Genomic DNA, 15,165 nt, shown 5'->3' with positions numbered 1-15,165 from the left:
GTCTTTCATACTCATTATACCTTCACTTTTTTCACAGATGGGATGAACTTTGTGGATATATTCAAAAAACTTTTCGTTTACAGGTAAAGTGAGGAATTGGTAATGTAATAGTTAAAATGTGACATCACAAAATGGCCTAATTGTTGAGTATGGAGTTCATTGAGAATACAGACTAGTGATTATACACTATTACACAAACCACATCCTCAATGTGGTACTAGCTAATAGTTTTTTATCATCAAGTTGTTGAGTATTGTTGGAGCTGTACCCATCCACACAAGTGAAGGGCATTCCATCACACTCCTAATAAATGTCTTTTATGTGATGGAAGGGAATTCGGGAGACAAGTCAAGAGTTATTCACTACAAATTCTGAGCCTCTAACGTGATCTTAATAGCCGCAACATGTATGTGGTCAAGGGTCACCTCCTTTTTAAAAGTTGTTTGAGTAACTTGAGTTAAGTCAAAGTTGATGCATTGGTAGCAGAGAGCCACATATGAGAAGCTAGAAATAAATGCAAACAAGATAATCATTCTATCCAAAAGAAAGCCTAGAAACTAATGAAAACTTTAGCGCATGGTTACTGCCCTTCTGTGTCAAGAGGCTGTGGACATTATCAGTGAGGTCAGGATAGGATTGTGTTGTGTAAATTTAGGTTGTAGTCAAATGGCTGAGCAGGGGTATGACAGCCCTGGAATAGGGTTTATTCAGTTGGCTGGACAAGTAGTGCTTGGTTCACAGGAATGGCAACAGTATGCAGTTTGATGTCCATTCCAGCAGAGACAGACTTGAGGCTTTCCTACTCACCATCCTCTATACTAAAATCACACAAGCCATGTTTCAGCAATCCATGGATAAATAAGAATGCCACCTGGAGAAGAAGTGAAATTTAAAATCTGAGCTTAGCTAGGAATTAAGCACTTGCCTAACAGCCCTCACGCCAGTAGTATAATATCTTGGTGATTTTGCCCCCTAACCTTATCTCCTTGACACTGATCAGCTACAAATTTGCAATGACTGGGAACCAGCATTTACTGTTGGGAAGAGTAGATTGTTTGTCTGTCTGTCTGTTGGATACCACAGGCCAACACTGAAGGAGCAGTCCCTGTTAACAATTTAAATCTCAGGGAGGAGATTTCTGGAGAATCTCATTACTGGAAACAGTATGCATGGTCCAAGGGGCACTTTTTTTTTTCATTTTGTGGGATGTGGGCATCGCTGGCTGGCCAGCATTTCTTGCCCATCCTTAATTGCCCTTGAGAAGGTGGTGGTGAGCTGCCTTTGTGAACCACTGCAGTCCTGCTGCTGTGGGTTGACCCACAATGCTATTAGGGAGGGAATTCTAGGGAATTCCCAACTCCACAAAGAAAGTGCAAAGGAACAAAAGTTTGTTTGGGCTTTTCTCTGGCCCAGGACCCTCTTCCTGGTGCTTTACCTAGTGGTAAAGCTTACCCATTCAGGCTAGCAGTGATAATCTTGTTCAGACCTGAGGACACTGTGACCATGCTGACTTTTGGCACGTGCTTTTTCCATCCACTCCGAACACCTTTGAATTCGAATCAGCAATACGTCCATGGGACATATGTGGACAAATCTTCTGGTAATTGTTAACTGCTTTCCTAGTCTCCTCCCTGATTTAAGGTTAGAATCATCCCACCAACATGGATTTTATAATTTACAAGATTAATAATCTGGTATATCATCTATTTCTGTGCATTATCAGAGCTATATTCGGATTGAATAGAACAGTTTATTTTTTTTAAAATTTATTCATTGTCACTTACATTTTATGGTGAATAAGGCTGTAAATTATTGTGAAAAACTTCAACAGTCGCCACAATCCGGTGCCGTTTTGAGTAGTTTAAGAATAAAATGGATAGAAGAGATGACTCAATGAGAGTCCTGAGCTGGCGCACCAACGATATCTGCTCCGCCTCATTGCCTCCTGTGCCAGACCCACCATCGTAGGAATCTCCACACTTTAGGCGTCAACTGTTCGCTGCTGGGTTCACCTCTCTGGTGCCGAGTCCCAGACTGTGAATCCACACTGACCCTGCAAAGAGGAATCCCTGGATCCACTGCAGCCTCATTGACACCAGGAGTCCCAGCTCCGGGCATACCACGCTGCTGCTGCTGCTGCTGCAGCTGCCGCCTTGCCAGAACACCAGGAATCCCCACTCTGGGCCTACTGCAACTAGAAGTCCTTGGCTCCAATGCCAGACCAAGCAACTACTGCTATCTCGCCAAGAGTCCCACTCGAACTATAGATTTGTTCTGTTTCAGCTCACAAGAATCTCATTAGTATATATGTCTGATTAAACCTAAATTCTGCAGTAACGCTGGGATTTTTGGATGAATTTATCCCCGAAGGCAATTATCATTTTGCATAACTAAATGTAAATTCAGATTGCCTGTTTGACATCCCAGAGTTCTTAGATGTCTTAGTTAACTGGAATATGCATTCTTTGTAGAATAATACATATTTCGTTTGGGAGTTCCAATCATATAAACATTAAAGAAGCCAATTTAACAACATGCATGATTTAATTGTTTGTGACAACTGCACTTTGGGAGAGTCTTCTTCCAGTAAGACAGGCAACTGTAAGTGAGTTGATTGCTTACTAAGTCATTGAAAATGTGATTTGAAAGGTGACAGATGTTCCATGGCTTTCTTTATTGTGTAACAGTGGTCACTTTGGCTATTCACTTCATTCAACCGTTTAGTTTCTTGTCACAGCAAAATCCCTTGGTAGTGAAAGCTCATATGGCTTAGGATATCAGTTCAAAGGTTCACTGTTTTGTTCCAATAGGTTCCAAGAACAAATAAATGTGTCAGTGAGAGACATAACATTTTTCTGACTAATCTGTTCTCTTAACTTTGTATAATTCCATTTCTTGATAGTGGTAAATAAATGAAAAATGTAATTAAATATACTTAATGTGAATTGGCACATATTCGTATGCAGAATAAGGGGGTCATCCATTGCTTGGAAGATAAGAAATGAGTGTAGAGAAGCAGAAATTTAAGAATGCAGATGTATAAATTCTTAAAAAAAAACACAAGTCTGTATAAGCTCAACAAATGTGGACAGACAGTGCCATAAGTAACATCACCAGATTAGTAATCCAAAACCCATGTTAATGCTCTGTGTCTGCCATCTTGCCTGGCAACGTGTTACAGGCACTTACCACCCTCTGCATTTTAACAAAAACTTGTAGGGCCGGGGGTGGGGTTTGGAGACTGGATTGGGGTGGGATGATCTTTGAAGGGCCGGAATGGACTTAATGGGCAGAATGGCCACTTGCACAGTGTAGGGAGTTTTGTGATTCTCTATATATGAGGCACTGATTGTTACTCTTGTTTGTTTTCTCTTGGATGGCAGCTGCTCTCTGCCATTCACACCTCTTCAGACATATCTTCATCTTTGTATCTCATTACCACTGTCTTTCCTCTTTCTCCACCAATGCTTTTGTCATTTAATCTCTTCTGTCTTCCATCTTGTCACTGCAACTTCCTCCTACCTTTCACTTGCTTAACTTTTCCCAGTTCTGATGAACAACAATTGACCTGAAAGGTTAAGTGTTTATTTACTCTCCACCTACCTTCTGCTATAGTAGTAATTATAAATATCTTGAAGTGTTTAGAAATTTTTCAAAGTATGGAGTGACTAAAATGTTATGTATGACATGTTTTTATTTTTAACCTTTTAAAGACAAGTTTTCCAGGTTTTCCTTACTGAAAACCAAGCATGTTTTTGACAAATTGGTGATTTCTGTACATTGAATAATCTACTATTTCTAAGTCTACTGAAGGATAACTGTAATGATAATGAATTAATAGTTTAGCACAACGATCAATTCTGTTTAAATTTTGTTTCAGACGGGTGTCCTTAGGACAAACTGTGTTGACTGTTTGGATCGTACAAACACAGCTCAGTTTATGGTGGGAAAATGTGCTTTGGCATATCAGCTCTATGCGATAGGTGTAATTGATAAACCAAGACTGCAGTTTGACACTGATGCTGTTCGGTAAGCAATCCGTTCCTTATGTGGACTCTAGCTGCTTTAATTTGTTCAGATTACTGATTTTTCTTTCGTTATCTGATTTCACCCACCCCTCACAATAATTGGGGAATCTGCCATTAGACCATAAGACATAGGAGCAGAAGTTAAGCCATTCAGCCCATCAAGTCTGCTCCACCATTCAATCATGATTGATAAGTTTCTCAGCCCCATCCTACCTGTAACTCTTGGTCCCCTTGACAATCAAGAATCCGTCTATCACTGTCTTAAATATACTCAATGGCCTGGCCTCCACAGCCTTCTGCGGCAGTGAATTCCATAGATTCACCACTCTCTGGCTAAAGAAGTTTCTCCTTATCTGTGTTCTAAAAGGTCTTCCCTTTTACTCTAAGGCTGTGTCCTCAGGTCCTAGTTTCTCCTATCAATGGAAACATCTTCCCAACATCCACTCTGTCCAGGCCATTCAGTATTTTGTAGGTTTCAATTAGATCCCCCTTCATCCTTCTAAACTCCATCAAGTATAGACCCAGAGTCCTGAAACGTTCCTCCTATGTTAAGCTTTTCATTCTTGGGACCATTCTTGTGAACCTCCTCTGAACCCGCTCCAGGGCTAGTACATCTTTTCTGAGATCTCGGGCCCAAAACTGCGCACAATATATAGAGCTTCAGAAGTACATCCCTGCTTTTATATTCCAAGTCCTCTCAAAATAAATGCCAAAGTTGCATTTGCCTTCCTAATTCTGACTCAACCTGCAGATTTACCTTGAGAGAATCCTGGACTAGAACTCCCAAGTCGCTTTGCACTTCAGACTTCTGAATTTTCTCCCCATTTAGAAAATAGTCCATGCTTTTATTCTTCTTACCAAAGTGCATGACCTCACACTTTCCCACGTTGTACTCCATCTGCCATTTCTTTGCCTACTCTCCTAACCTGTCCAAATCCTTCTGCAGCCTCCCACCTCCTCAATACTACCTGTCCCTCTACCTATTTTTGTATCATCTGCAAACTTAGCCAGAATACCCTCAGTTCCATCATCTAGATCATTAATGTATAAAGTGAAAAGTTGTTCTCCACTGCTTTTCCACCACCTTTGCACCCGTGTGCTTAGCACTCCTGGCGTTAATATGTTCAAACCAACAGGGGTACTGAATTTGTTTCCCTTATTCTTTAAAGCTAGCATAACTTGGCAAATTTAAATGTAGAATTTTATTTGACAGTAAATTTAACCATTAAAAGTGGGTATATTTGAGTAGGACTTTGAAATTACAAAAGATCTGGATTGACTGAGTGGGCAAATAAATGGCAAATGAAGTATAATGTGGGAAAATGTGAAAACGTCACTTTAGCTGGACAATTTTTCTTTAACAAACAAAATCTAAATGGTGTGAGATTGCAGAGGAAACTGGATTTCCTCCTGCATGAGACACCTTTATTTAAGAGAGGAAGCAGTTCAGAGACTTTGTTTGTTTGTTTGTTTGTTTGTTTGTTTACTAGACCAATATCTGGACAACAGGGATCATCCAGGAAATTATTGGAGAAGGTGCTTAAGAACAAGATTTATTCATTTTATTTATATGGACTAATTAAGGATAGTCAGCCTGGCTTTGTGTGAGAGAGGTGTTGTCTCACAAATTTCTGTTAAATTTGATTGAGTTTTTGTTTTGAGGAAATGATGAAGCTGATTGAGGGTAGGGCAGTGGATATTGTTTACATGGACTTTACTAAGGCATTTGACAAGATCCCTCATGGTATGCTGCTCCAGAAGATTAAGTCACTTGGAATCCACGGTGCATTGGTAAGGTGGACACAAAACTTCTTGGTCATAGAAGATAGAGGGTAGTTGTAGAGGGATGTTCCTCCGACAGGAGGACCGTGACTAGTGGTATTCCACAAGGATCAGTGATGGGACCTCTGTTGTTTGTAGTATATGTAAATGATTTAGATGAAAATGTAGGTGGTCTGATTAATAAGTTTCCAGATAAAACATGAAAATCTGTGGAGTTATGGATATTTAAGAAGAAAGTTGTCATTCTTTTTCCCACGGTGGAAATGTCTCATAACTAGGGCGTTTAAGTTTAAGTTGAGAGGGAGAAAATTTAAAGGGAATGTGCGAGGTAAGTTTTTTTTTTCATGTAGGTGCCTGGAACACGCTGCCAGAGGCAATGATCGAATCAGATATGATATCAACGTTTAAGAAGCATTTGGGTAGACACATCAACAGGCAGGAAATAGGGTGTTACAAACACATGAGGCAGATGGGATATTATTTCAAAATGCGATCATGGTCAGCACAAATATGGTGGGCCAAAAAGCCTGTTCTTGTGCTGTACTGTTCTGTGATCTGTGGAATGGATGCATTGTTTTATGAGGAAAGGTTGGACAACTAAGCTTGTATCCAGTGCAGTTTAAAAGACTAGGAAGCCAACTTGATAGAAATGAATAAATTCCTGAAGGGTCTGAACAGGGTAGATGTGGAGAGGATGTTTCCTCTTATGGGAGAATTTAGAACTAGAAGTCATTGTTTAAAAATCACGAGTCACCCACTTAAGATGGAGATGAGGCATTTTTCACAGTTTTGAAAGTCACTAGAGGTTTTTACTGAAACTGGTGGAAGGCAAACCTTGAACATTTTTAAGCCAAAGTAGATTGGTTCTTGTTGAGCAAAGTCATAAGAGGTTATTGCAGTAGATGAGAATGTGGAATTGATATTACAGTCAGCCATGATCTGATTGTGACAGAGCAGGCTTGAGGGCCTGAATGGCTTACTCTTGATTTGTATGTTTGTATAATAGCCTGAAATCATATCCCAAAATGTCTTGAATTTGTCCAGTTCCAGTTTTAAAGAGTGGGACTAAGACAGGAGATGCATCCACTCTCAGGAGACAGATTGATTATTGAAATCTTTTTCAGACGCTACATTTCTTCAGTATTGCAGCTTTTCTATTTGTAATCAGTGTTGGCCAGGTTTCTAAAGCTTCAGTGAATCCAATAGATAAATAAGGATGAGAAAGGGAAGATTGATTAGGTGAGTGCATTTGCACATGCATTTTGATAAGAGTCAGAAGTGTTTACCCCGGGTCCAACAAACTGATCTGTAAATACTGAGATCCCCAATCTACCTGCTCCTGAGCTGCACTCAGTCCAGGATTTCCACTTCGAGGATGTAGCCAATCTTGTTAATCAGCTGGCTTTTGTTGAAGTTTTTTTTTAAATGCGTGCCCTAAAATTGAAACTGCAATTTTGGAAGAAACACAAATTTACTGTTTTCCGGCCTCTAACTCCTCCACACTGCTGCAAAACACATCCTGGTAAATATTGGATATTCATATCTGTCTGGCAGTTCTGTGCTCTATGTATATCTTTACCTAGTACTGGATTTAAAGAATCAACAATCTATGATTTCTTCTACACTAACTCTGAAGATTGGTAAAATTTGAAATAAAATAGTAAATTATTGAAAAGGGCAGTCTGCATGCACCACATACATGATATTATACTAATCCCTACAGGAAAAGAAGATCCATGTTTGATGCCTGGCTTTTATTCTACTTGCTTGAGTGATTAATTCAGTCTAGCAGGAGGAGGCATTACTGTTGGCCTGAGCACCTCTGAATTAAGAATGGAGAAAATGGCGATACAGTTTCAATTTTTGGACGTTGTTTGATGACACATTTATAGAAAAAAAATGTACTGTTGAGATATCCATGAGGATGGTATTGAGCTTGTTTGTAATGTCTTTTATGCACAATTAATAAGTTAATACCTCTGCATACTTGTAACTTACAATGTAGGCAGTGTAGTGTACCTACAGGAAGTACACACCGTCATGTCATTCTGCAAGGCAGAAAGCAAAAGAAAATTGCAGTAAAATTTGTTACTAGTTGCTATATCTTGAACTGATTACAGCTGTAAAGTTTACACAGAACAGGAGTAGGCCATTCAACAAACTGAGCTTGTACCCAAACTGTATTCACAAATCTTTCAGTTAAAATAGTGTCGTGTATAGACAGACCTTCCACTACCTTTACAATTGCACATTTATGTGTATTATAATGTACATTTTTGCTCAGCAAGGTTAGAGTGCATGTATAGAATACTGCAGTTTTATTGATCTACATGTAAACCATGTGTGCCATTAACATCAGATAAATTACAACTGGAGATTGGATATATATGAAAATATTGTTTTATTATTCTGTACTATTTGTCTTGGTCATAGTCATACAGTATGGGAACAGACCCTTTGGTCCAACCAGTCCGTGTCAAAACTAATCTGAGACTAAACTAGTTCCATCTGCCTATTCCTGGCCCATACCCTTCCAAACCTTTCCTATTCATGTATCCATTCAAATATCTTTTAAGCGTTGTAGTTGTACTTGCATCCACCACTTCCTCAGGAAGTTCATTCCACACGCGAACCACCCTCAATGTAAAAATTTGCCTTTTTTTTTTAAAGCTCTCCTCTCACCTTAAAAATGTGCTCCCTAGTCTTGAAATTCCCCATCTTGAGGAAAAGACAACTACCATCAACTCTATCTTACATCTCATCATTTTGTAAACTCCTATCAGGTCACCTCTCAACCTCCTACGCTCCAGTGAAAGAAGTTCCAGCCTATACAGCCTTTCTTTATAACACAAATCTTCCATGCCCAACTACATCCTGATAAATCTCTTCTGAACCCTGTCCAGCTTGATAATGTCCTTCACAGCTTTAGAGGCTAGCTAAGAATTTTGCACAGATTACCCTTGTATAATTTGAATGAGGTAATCACAGTTAACTGAGGCTGAATTCATATGCAGTGACTGGACAGTGTGTGGAACATAGGTGTAGGACATCAGCCCCCCGAGATTTCTCTACCTCATTGTAATTTTCCTTTACTATCCCCAACTCCTTTGATTTCTTTAAATATGTAGAACGCAACAATCTCAATCTTTGGTATACTCAGTAATTGAACATCCATAGCCTTCTGGTTTAGAGAATTCCAAAAATTCACCACCTTCTGCATGAATAAATTCCTCCTCATTTCAACCCTAAAGAGCCTACCTTTCATGCTAAGACTGTCCCCTGGTTTTAGACACCCACTTCCCCACTCCAGCCAAGAGAAATGTTCCTTCTAGCATTCATCAAGTTGAGCCCTTGAAGAATTGAGTATGTTTCAATGATGTCACCTTGCTGTGTTCCAAACTCCAGGCCCCCTCTCCTCCATGTATCCTTACAGGACAATCCTGCTATCGTTCAAAGATCATTCTACTGAACCTTCATTACTTTGCCTTTATGGAAAATGTCTCCTTCCTTCGTTAAGGAGACCAGAGCTGTACACAGTACTCCAGGTATAATCTGAGGACGGTTCTCAGTAGTTGCAATATGACATTTTTACTCCTGTACTTGAGAGCACCGTGACCCCCACATAAAAGTCATTCCACTGTGTCATTATATCATACAGTACAAAAGAAGTCCTTTAGACCATCAAATCTGTGCTGACCTACACTCATCCCAATTTCTAGCATTCAGCTCATAGCCTTAAATGTTATGACATTTCATGTGCTCATCCATGTACCTTTTTAAAGACAGGGGTTTCCTGCCTCTACTACCCTCCTAGGTAGTGCGTCCCAGATTCCCAAAAACCTCTTGTTGGGGGGGTGGGGGGTGAGGGAAAGGAAGATTTTTCCTTAAGTCCCCTTTCCTGCCTTTCTCCTTTTAAATTATGCACCCTCACCGTTGACACTTCAACTAAGAGGAACAACTGCTTCCTATCTGACCTCTCTATGCCACTCATAATCGTATACATCTCAAAACAATCCCTCCTCAACCTTCTCTGATCTAAATTTAAAAAAAACCCAACCCTATCCAGCTTCTCTTTATCCTAGGCAATATCTGATGAATCTCCTTTGCACACCCACCAGCAAGATCACATGCATCTTACAGTATAAAGACCAGAACTGCACACAATACTCCAGCTGGTTGGCTGGCCTTCAAGAATCTGTAGACACACAGTCCAAGACTCCTTTGTTTCTTTGAGCTTCCAAGTGTTCTGCCATTCAGTGAGTACCCCTTGTCTTGTTACTTTTTCCAGAGTCCATCAAGGTTAAATTTCATCTGACCAATCCATCTAAGACCTTCTTCACTGTCAATCAGCCAACCAATCTTTGGATTGTGCACAAACTTTATTTTTCCCCCGCCACATTTTCTTCTGTACTTTTTTATAATCACTAACAATAAAGGGACTGACCTTGTGGTAAGCCACTGGACACTGGCCTCCAGTCATTTAAACAGCCTTCTACCATCTACCCCTACTCTCTTTTTCTTACCAGTAAGCCAATTTGGATCCATCTTGCCAAATTACCGTGGATTCCATGTACTTTTACCTACTTTATCAATCACCCAAGTGAAAACTTGTCAAAGACTTTGCTGAAATTCATTTAAACTACATCAACTGCACTGACCACATCGACACACCTGGCTACCTCCTCAATTATTCAGTCACATTTGTTAGGCATGATTTCTGTCTGAAAAATGCATGCTGACTATTCCTGACCAAACCTTGCCTTTTCAAGTGGTGACTAATTCTCTCCTCCAGCAGTTTCCCCTACCACTGGTGTTGTCTCACTGGCCTGTAATTCCCTTTATCTCTACCACCCTTCTTGAAAAGTGGAACCACATTAACTGTTCTCTGGTTCTCTAGCACCTCCCTGTGGCCAGAGTGGAATTAAAATTTTGGGTCAGAGCCTGTATAATTTCTTCCATGTCTCCCACAACAGCCTGGATACAACAGTAAAACAGTCTTTCTCAAAGCCGCAACTTATATACTTTATGACTGGTAAATTATCCCTCCTCATCTTTCTTGATTTGTTTGCAGCTTTCATCACATTTTAACCATACTATCACCTTCCGACATCTCTCATCCATTGTCCATCTGAGTGGAAATCCCCTTGTCTGGTTTCATCATTTTTATTTAATCAACTGAATTGACAATTATCTTCAATGATTCCTGTTACCAGTATGAGGCCGTAGCCTCTGGGGTTCCTAAGAATCAAATCTTAACCCTTTTGCATTTTGTTTTCATTTGCTAGCTCTCTGTGATATCACAGAACACAAAATCAGGCCCTAATGGTATCATGATGACTCCAAACTCACTCTCACTGCCAGCTCATTCAACCTCACCACTATCTGTGATTTGCCACACTGTGTGTCTGATATCCAATATTAGATGAATAGGATTTGCCTCCACCTAAAGTCTGGGACTGGACTTGTCTTTGGTTCCTGCCACAAAGTCCATCTCCTAACCATTGTTTACGTCTATCACCATGGCAACTGTCTGAAGCTGAGTCAGACATTTGGAACCTTATCGTTTTGCTTGAATTCAAGATAAGCTCCCAATCTCACATCCGCTCTATCTCTAAATTGAAATCTCCATAACATCATCCTATTTCAATCCTATTTTAGTTGATCTGCTGCTGAGACCCTACCTTTTTTTACCTCTAGACTTGAATATTCCAGTGCTCTCCTAGCCAGTCTCCTAAATTCTATCTTATGTAAATTTATAGTCATCCAAAACTCCAGTACCCCATTAAGTTTCCTTCCCCATTACCCTGTACTAGCTAACTTTCTCTGGCACCCAGTCCAGTCATGTTTTAGTTTAAAATCCTTTTCTTTGATTTCAAATCTGAAAAAGGCCTCACCCCTTCCCTGTCACTATTATTTCGTCCACTCCTACAACTTGTAGAAATCTCTGCATTCATCCAATTCTGGATTTTTGCACAACCTTCAATTCTGATCTCTTCACCTCTGGCAACTACACTTTCCACAGCCTCCACCCCCCCAACGACACCCACCCCAAACTTCCACCCCCAGCAATGAATTCCCCTGCCTACACTTCTCTTTCAAAACCAATCTCTGGATAAGCTTTCAGCTACCTTGTCTTTATGTCTTTTCCTGTGGCTTAGTGTGAGAACTTTTTTAATTGCTAGTATTTAAGCCCTTTTGGGATGTTTTGCATGGTATAGCAGGAGGGAGATTGATGAGAGAACGGGATGGGCATGCAAGCAAAACTAAAATATTCACAATGCAAATGTGGACTTCAAGATGTTCCTGTTTTAAAACCTTAGTAAAGAAAGTAAAATTGCTCTTACTCTTAAATTAATTTCCTGATAGATTATTTGAAGAACTGTATGAAGATCACGGTGATACACTGTCTTTGCAATATGGAGGTTCGCAGTTAGTACATCGAGTGAAAACTTACAGGAAGATTGCACCATGGACACAACATTCTAAGGACATCATGCAGACACTTTCTAGGTACTACAGTAATGCATTTTCAGGTAATCTATGACCTTTATAATTTTTTTAACTATTCTTCAACATTGTTAAGCTTCTCAAAAGTAGACCCTGATGCAATCCTCACATTGTGCTTGAGCAATGAAAAGATTTTTCTGAATTTTTCTTTGTGCATGTATTATATTGTATGTCTGCATCCATTGCCACTGAAAATCTTTACCTGTGCTGTTTTTTCTCTTTCTAAGTTTTTAGCTTTTTCAATATCTCTCCCTAGCTTCCCTTTTATACACATTCCTCCAGGATATTCATAAATGTATGTACAGTTGTATCACAGCTCTCATGGCCTTGGTCCATCGCAAAGTGCTTCAAGGCCAATGAAATGCTTTGGATATTGTCACTTCTTGCACAGAAAAGCACAGTTGTTCATTCTACACAGTGAGATCCCACAGAAACCAGTGAGATCAATAACAGATTATTAAGCAAAATTAATGTTAGAAATCTGAAATAAAAACATAGTGCGTGAAAGTCTCAGCAAGTCAGGCATCGTTGGAGAAACATTTCAAGTTGAATGTGAAGCTGGGTTTTGAAGAGTCATATTCAAATCAAAACTGTAATCCACACCTGGCAGACCTGCTGAGATAAATATGGTGATGATTTGTGGATAAATATTGGCCAGGAGACCACAGAGGTCCCTTGTAAATTATGTCAATTCTGTCATGGCGTCTGTTTAGTTGTTCTGAATGTAGACAGGGCTTTGACTTAACTTTGGTCAAAAAGAAAGCAGCTTCAATGAATTGTCAACCAAGATTGTATCACATGCGTGCTGTGCTCACCTGTTGGCATTGTCACCAGAAATGGTCCATCTCCAGGACTTAAGCACAGCATTCTAGATTGAGATTTCAGTACCATTCTGAGGGATTTCTGCACCATCCGAGGTCGTGTCATTTAGATAAGAAGTTGAACCAAAGTTTAGACTACCGTCCCAGATGGTGTAAAGAATCCCATACTGCTACTTTGAAAAAGAGCATGTGAGTTATCCTTTGTGTCTGGCCAATGCTCATCTGTCAATCAACATGATTAAAACGGACCATCTAATCATTATTCCTACAAACTTTACAGTGATAAAAAACAAAGAGCTGGAGAAACCTGGCAAATCTGACATCAGTTGGGGAGATAGAATCCAAGTTAATGTTCAGAACCTGGGTTTTGAAGGAAAGTCATATTGAATTTGAAACATTAAATGTTTCTTTCTCTCCATTGATGCTGTCATACTCAAGTTTCTCCATCATTTTCAGTTTTTATTTCAGATTTCCTATGTCCACAGTATTTTGCTTTTGTTTTACTGGTGTAGGAAATTTGTGTACAAACTGGCTACATTGCTCCATAGTAACAACGGTACCTACAATTTAAAAAGCACCTTCTTGCTTGTAACGTACTTTGGGATGTCAGAGATAGTGAAAGACTTGATATAAAACACAAGTCTTTCTTCCTTTATGTATACGTGTGTTTGTGTGTCTGCAGCTCAACCTCACTTGTGACACAGAGTCAATGCTATTTCACCGTAAGAGCTGGATTTTCAATCTGTTTTCAGAGGGTCATGTGACTTTGGAATTCTCCGCTTCAGGAGGCGAGATCATTAAATATTATTAAATCAAAGGTTGGTAGGTTTTTGTTAGGCAGGGAAATCAAAATATGTTAGAGTATATTGGAAGCACAAACTGATCAGCCACAATTTTATTAATGGCTCAGTAGTCTTGAGGGACCAAACTATCTACTTGCGCTTATTCCACATGTTTGTAAACATCTGCAAGAGCCCACTGGACTCAGTTTAGTGGTGGGGGGAGCTGACAGTTAACCTTGCCAACTGGCATGTTGAGTCAGGCATTGTGTGTGGAGACAAGTCAAAATCATGACCAGATCAAGAAGGATGATGGTAATATTGTGATGATGTTTAATTAAAACAAAGAACTGTGGATGCTGGAAATCTGGAACAAAAACAGAACTTGCTGGAGAAACTCAGAAGGTCTAGCAGCATCTGTGGGGAGAAAGCAAAGTTAATGTTACAAGTCTGGTGACACTTCAAGTGTTCTGGACTCAAAACGTTAACTCTGCTTTTCCCCACACATGCTGCCAATCCTGCTGAGTTTTCCCAGCAATTTCGGTTTTTGTTGTGGGATGTGCTATACCATGGACTGCTGCACTTAACAATAACTGCCTCACTCCCATTTTGCAAGGGCAGTTAGAAATGGACAACAAATTGTAAACAAAGATAGTAGGAACTGCAGATGCTGGAGAATCCGAGACAACAAGGTGCAGGGCTGGATGAACACAGCAGGCCAAGCAGCATCATAGGAGCAGAGAGGCTGACGTTTCGGGCCTAGACCCTTCATCAGAAAAGGGGGAGGGTTAAGGGGGTTTTGAAATAAATAGGGAGAGAGTGGGAGGCGGATAGAGGATAGGTGGAGAGGAAACAAACAGGTCGAAGAGGCGGGGATGGAGCCAGTAAAGGTGAGTGTAGGTAGGGAGTTAGGAAGGGGATAGGTCAGTCCAGGGAGGACGGACAGGTCAAGGGGGCGGGATGAGGTTGGTCGGTAGGAGATGGAGGTGCGGCTTGAGGTGGGAGGAGGGGATAGGTGGGAGGAAGAACAGGTTAGGGAGGCAGGGACGAGCTGGACTGGTTTTGGGATGTGGTAGGGGGAGGGGAGATTTTGAAACTTGTGAACCGTAACTTCCCCTCCTCGGTGGTCGAGAACGCCCTCAACCGTGTCTCCCACATCTCCCGCACCTCATCCCTCACACCCCGTCCACGCAATAAGAACCAAAAAAGAATCCCCCTCGTCCTCACGTACCACCCCACCAACCTCCG

At 40.4% G+C, this 15,165-nt stretch overlaps 1 protein-coding gene across 5 annotated transcripts in view; it reads left to right on the top strand.

The window, feature by feature from the left end:
• Positions 1-15,165, top strand: part of fig4a (FIG4 phosphoinositide 5-phosphatase a) — a 106,931-nt gene that overhangs the window by 57,446 nt on the left and 34,320 nt on the right. For all 5 annotated transcript variants that reach the window (XM_048596818.1, XM_048596822.1, XM_048596821.1 and 2 more), the window contains 3 exons: positions 38-83; positions 3,881-4,029; positions 12,177-12,343. In XM_048596818.1, the coding sequence (XP_048452775.1) occupies positions 38-83; positions 3,881-4,029; positions 12,177-12,343 (362 nt within the window). The remainder of the gene's footprint in view (positions 1-37; positions 84-3,880; positions 4,030-12,176; positions 12,344-15,165) is intronic.

Source organism: Rhincodon typus, chromosome 5, assembly GCF_021869965.1.
Source record: "Rhincodon typus isolate 14 chromosome 5, sRhiTyp1.1, whole genome shotgun sequence".
In the NCBI taxonomy this organism is placed as follows: domain Eukaryota; kingdom Metazoa; phylum Chordata; class Chondrichthyes; order Orectolobiformes; family Rhincodontidae; genus Rhincodon; species Rhincodon typus.
This window is presented reverse-complemented; position numbering and strand designations above follow the sequence as displayed.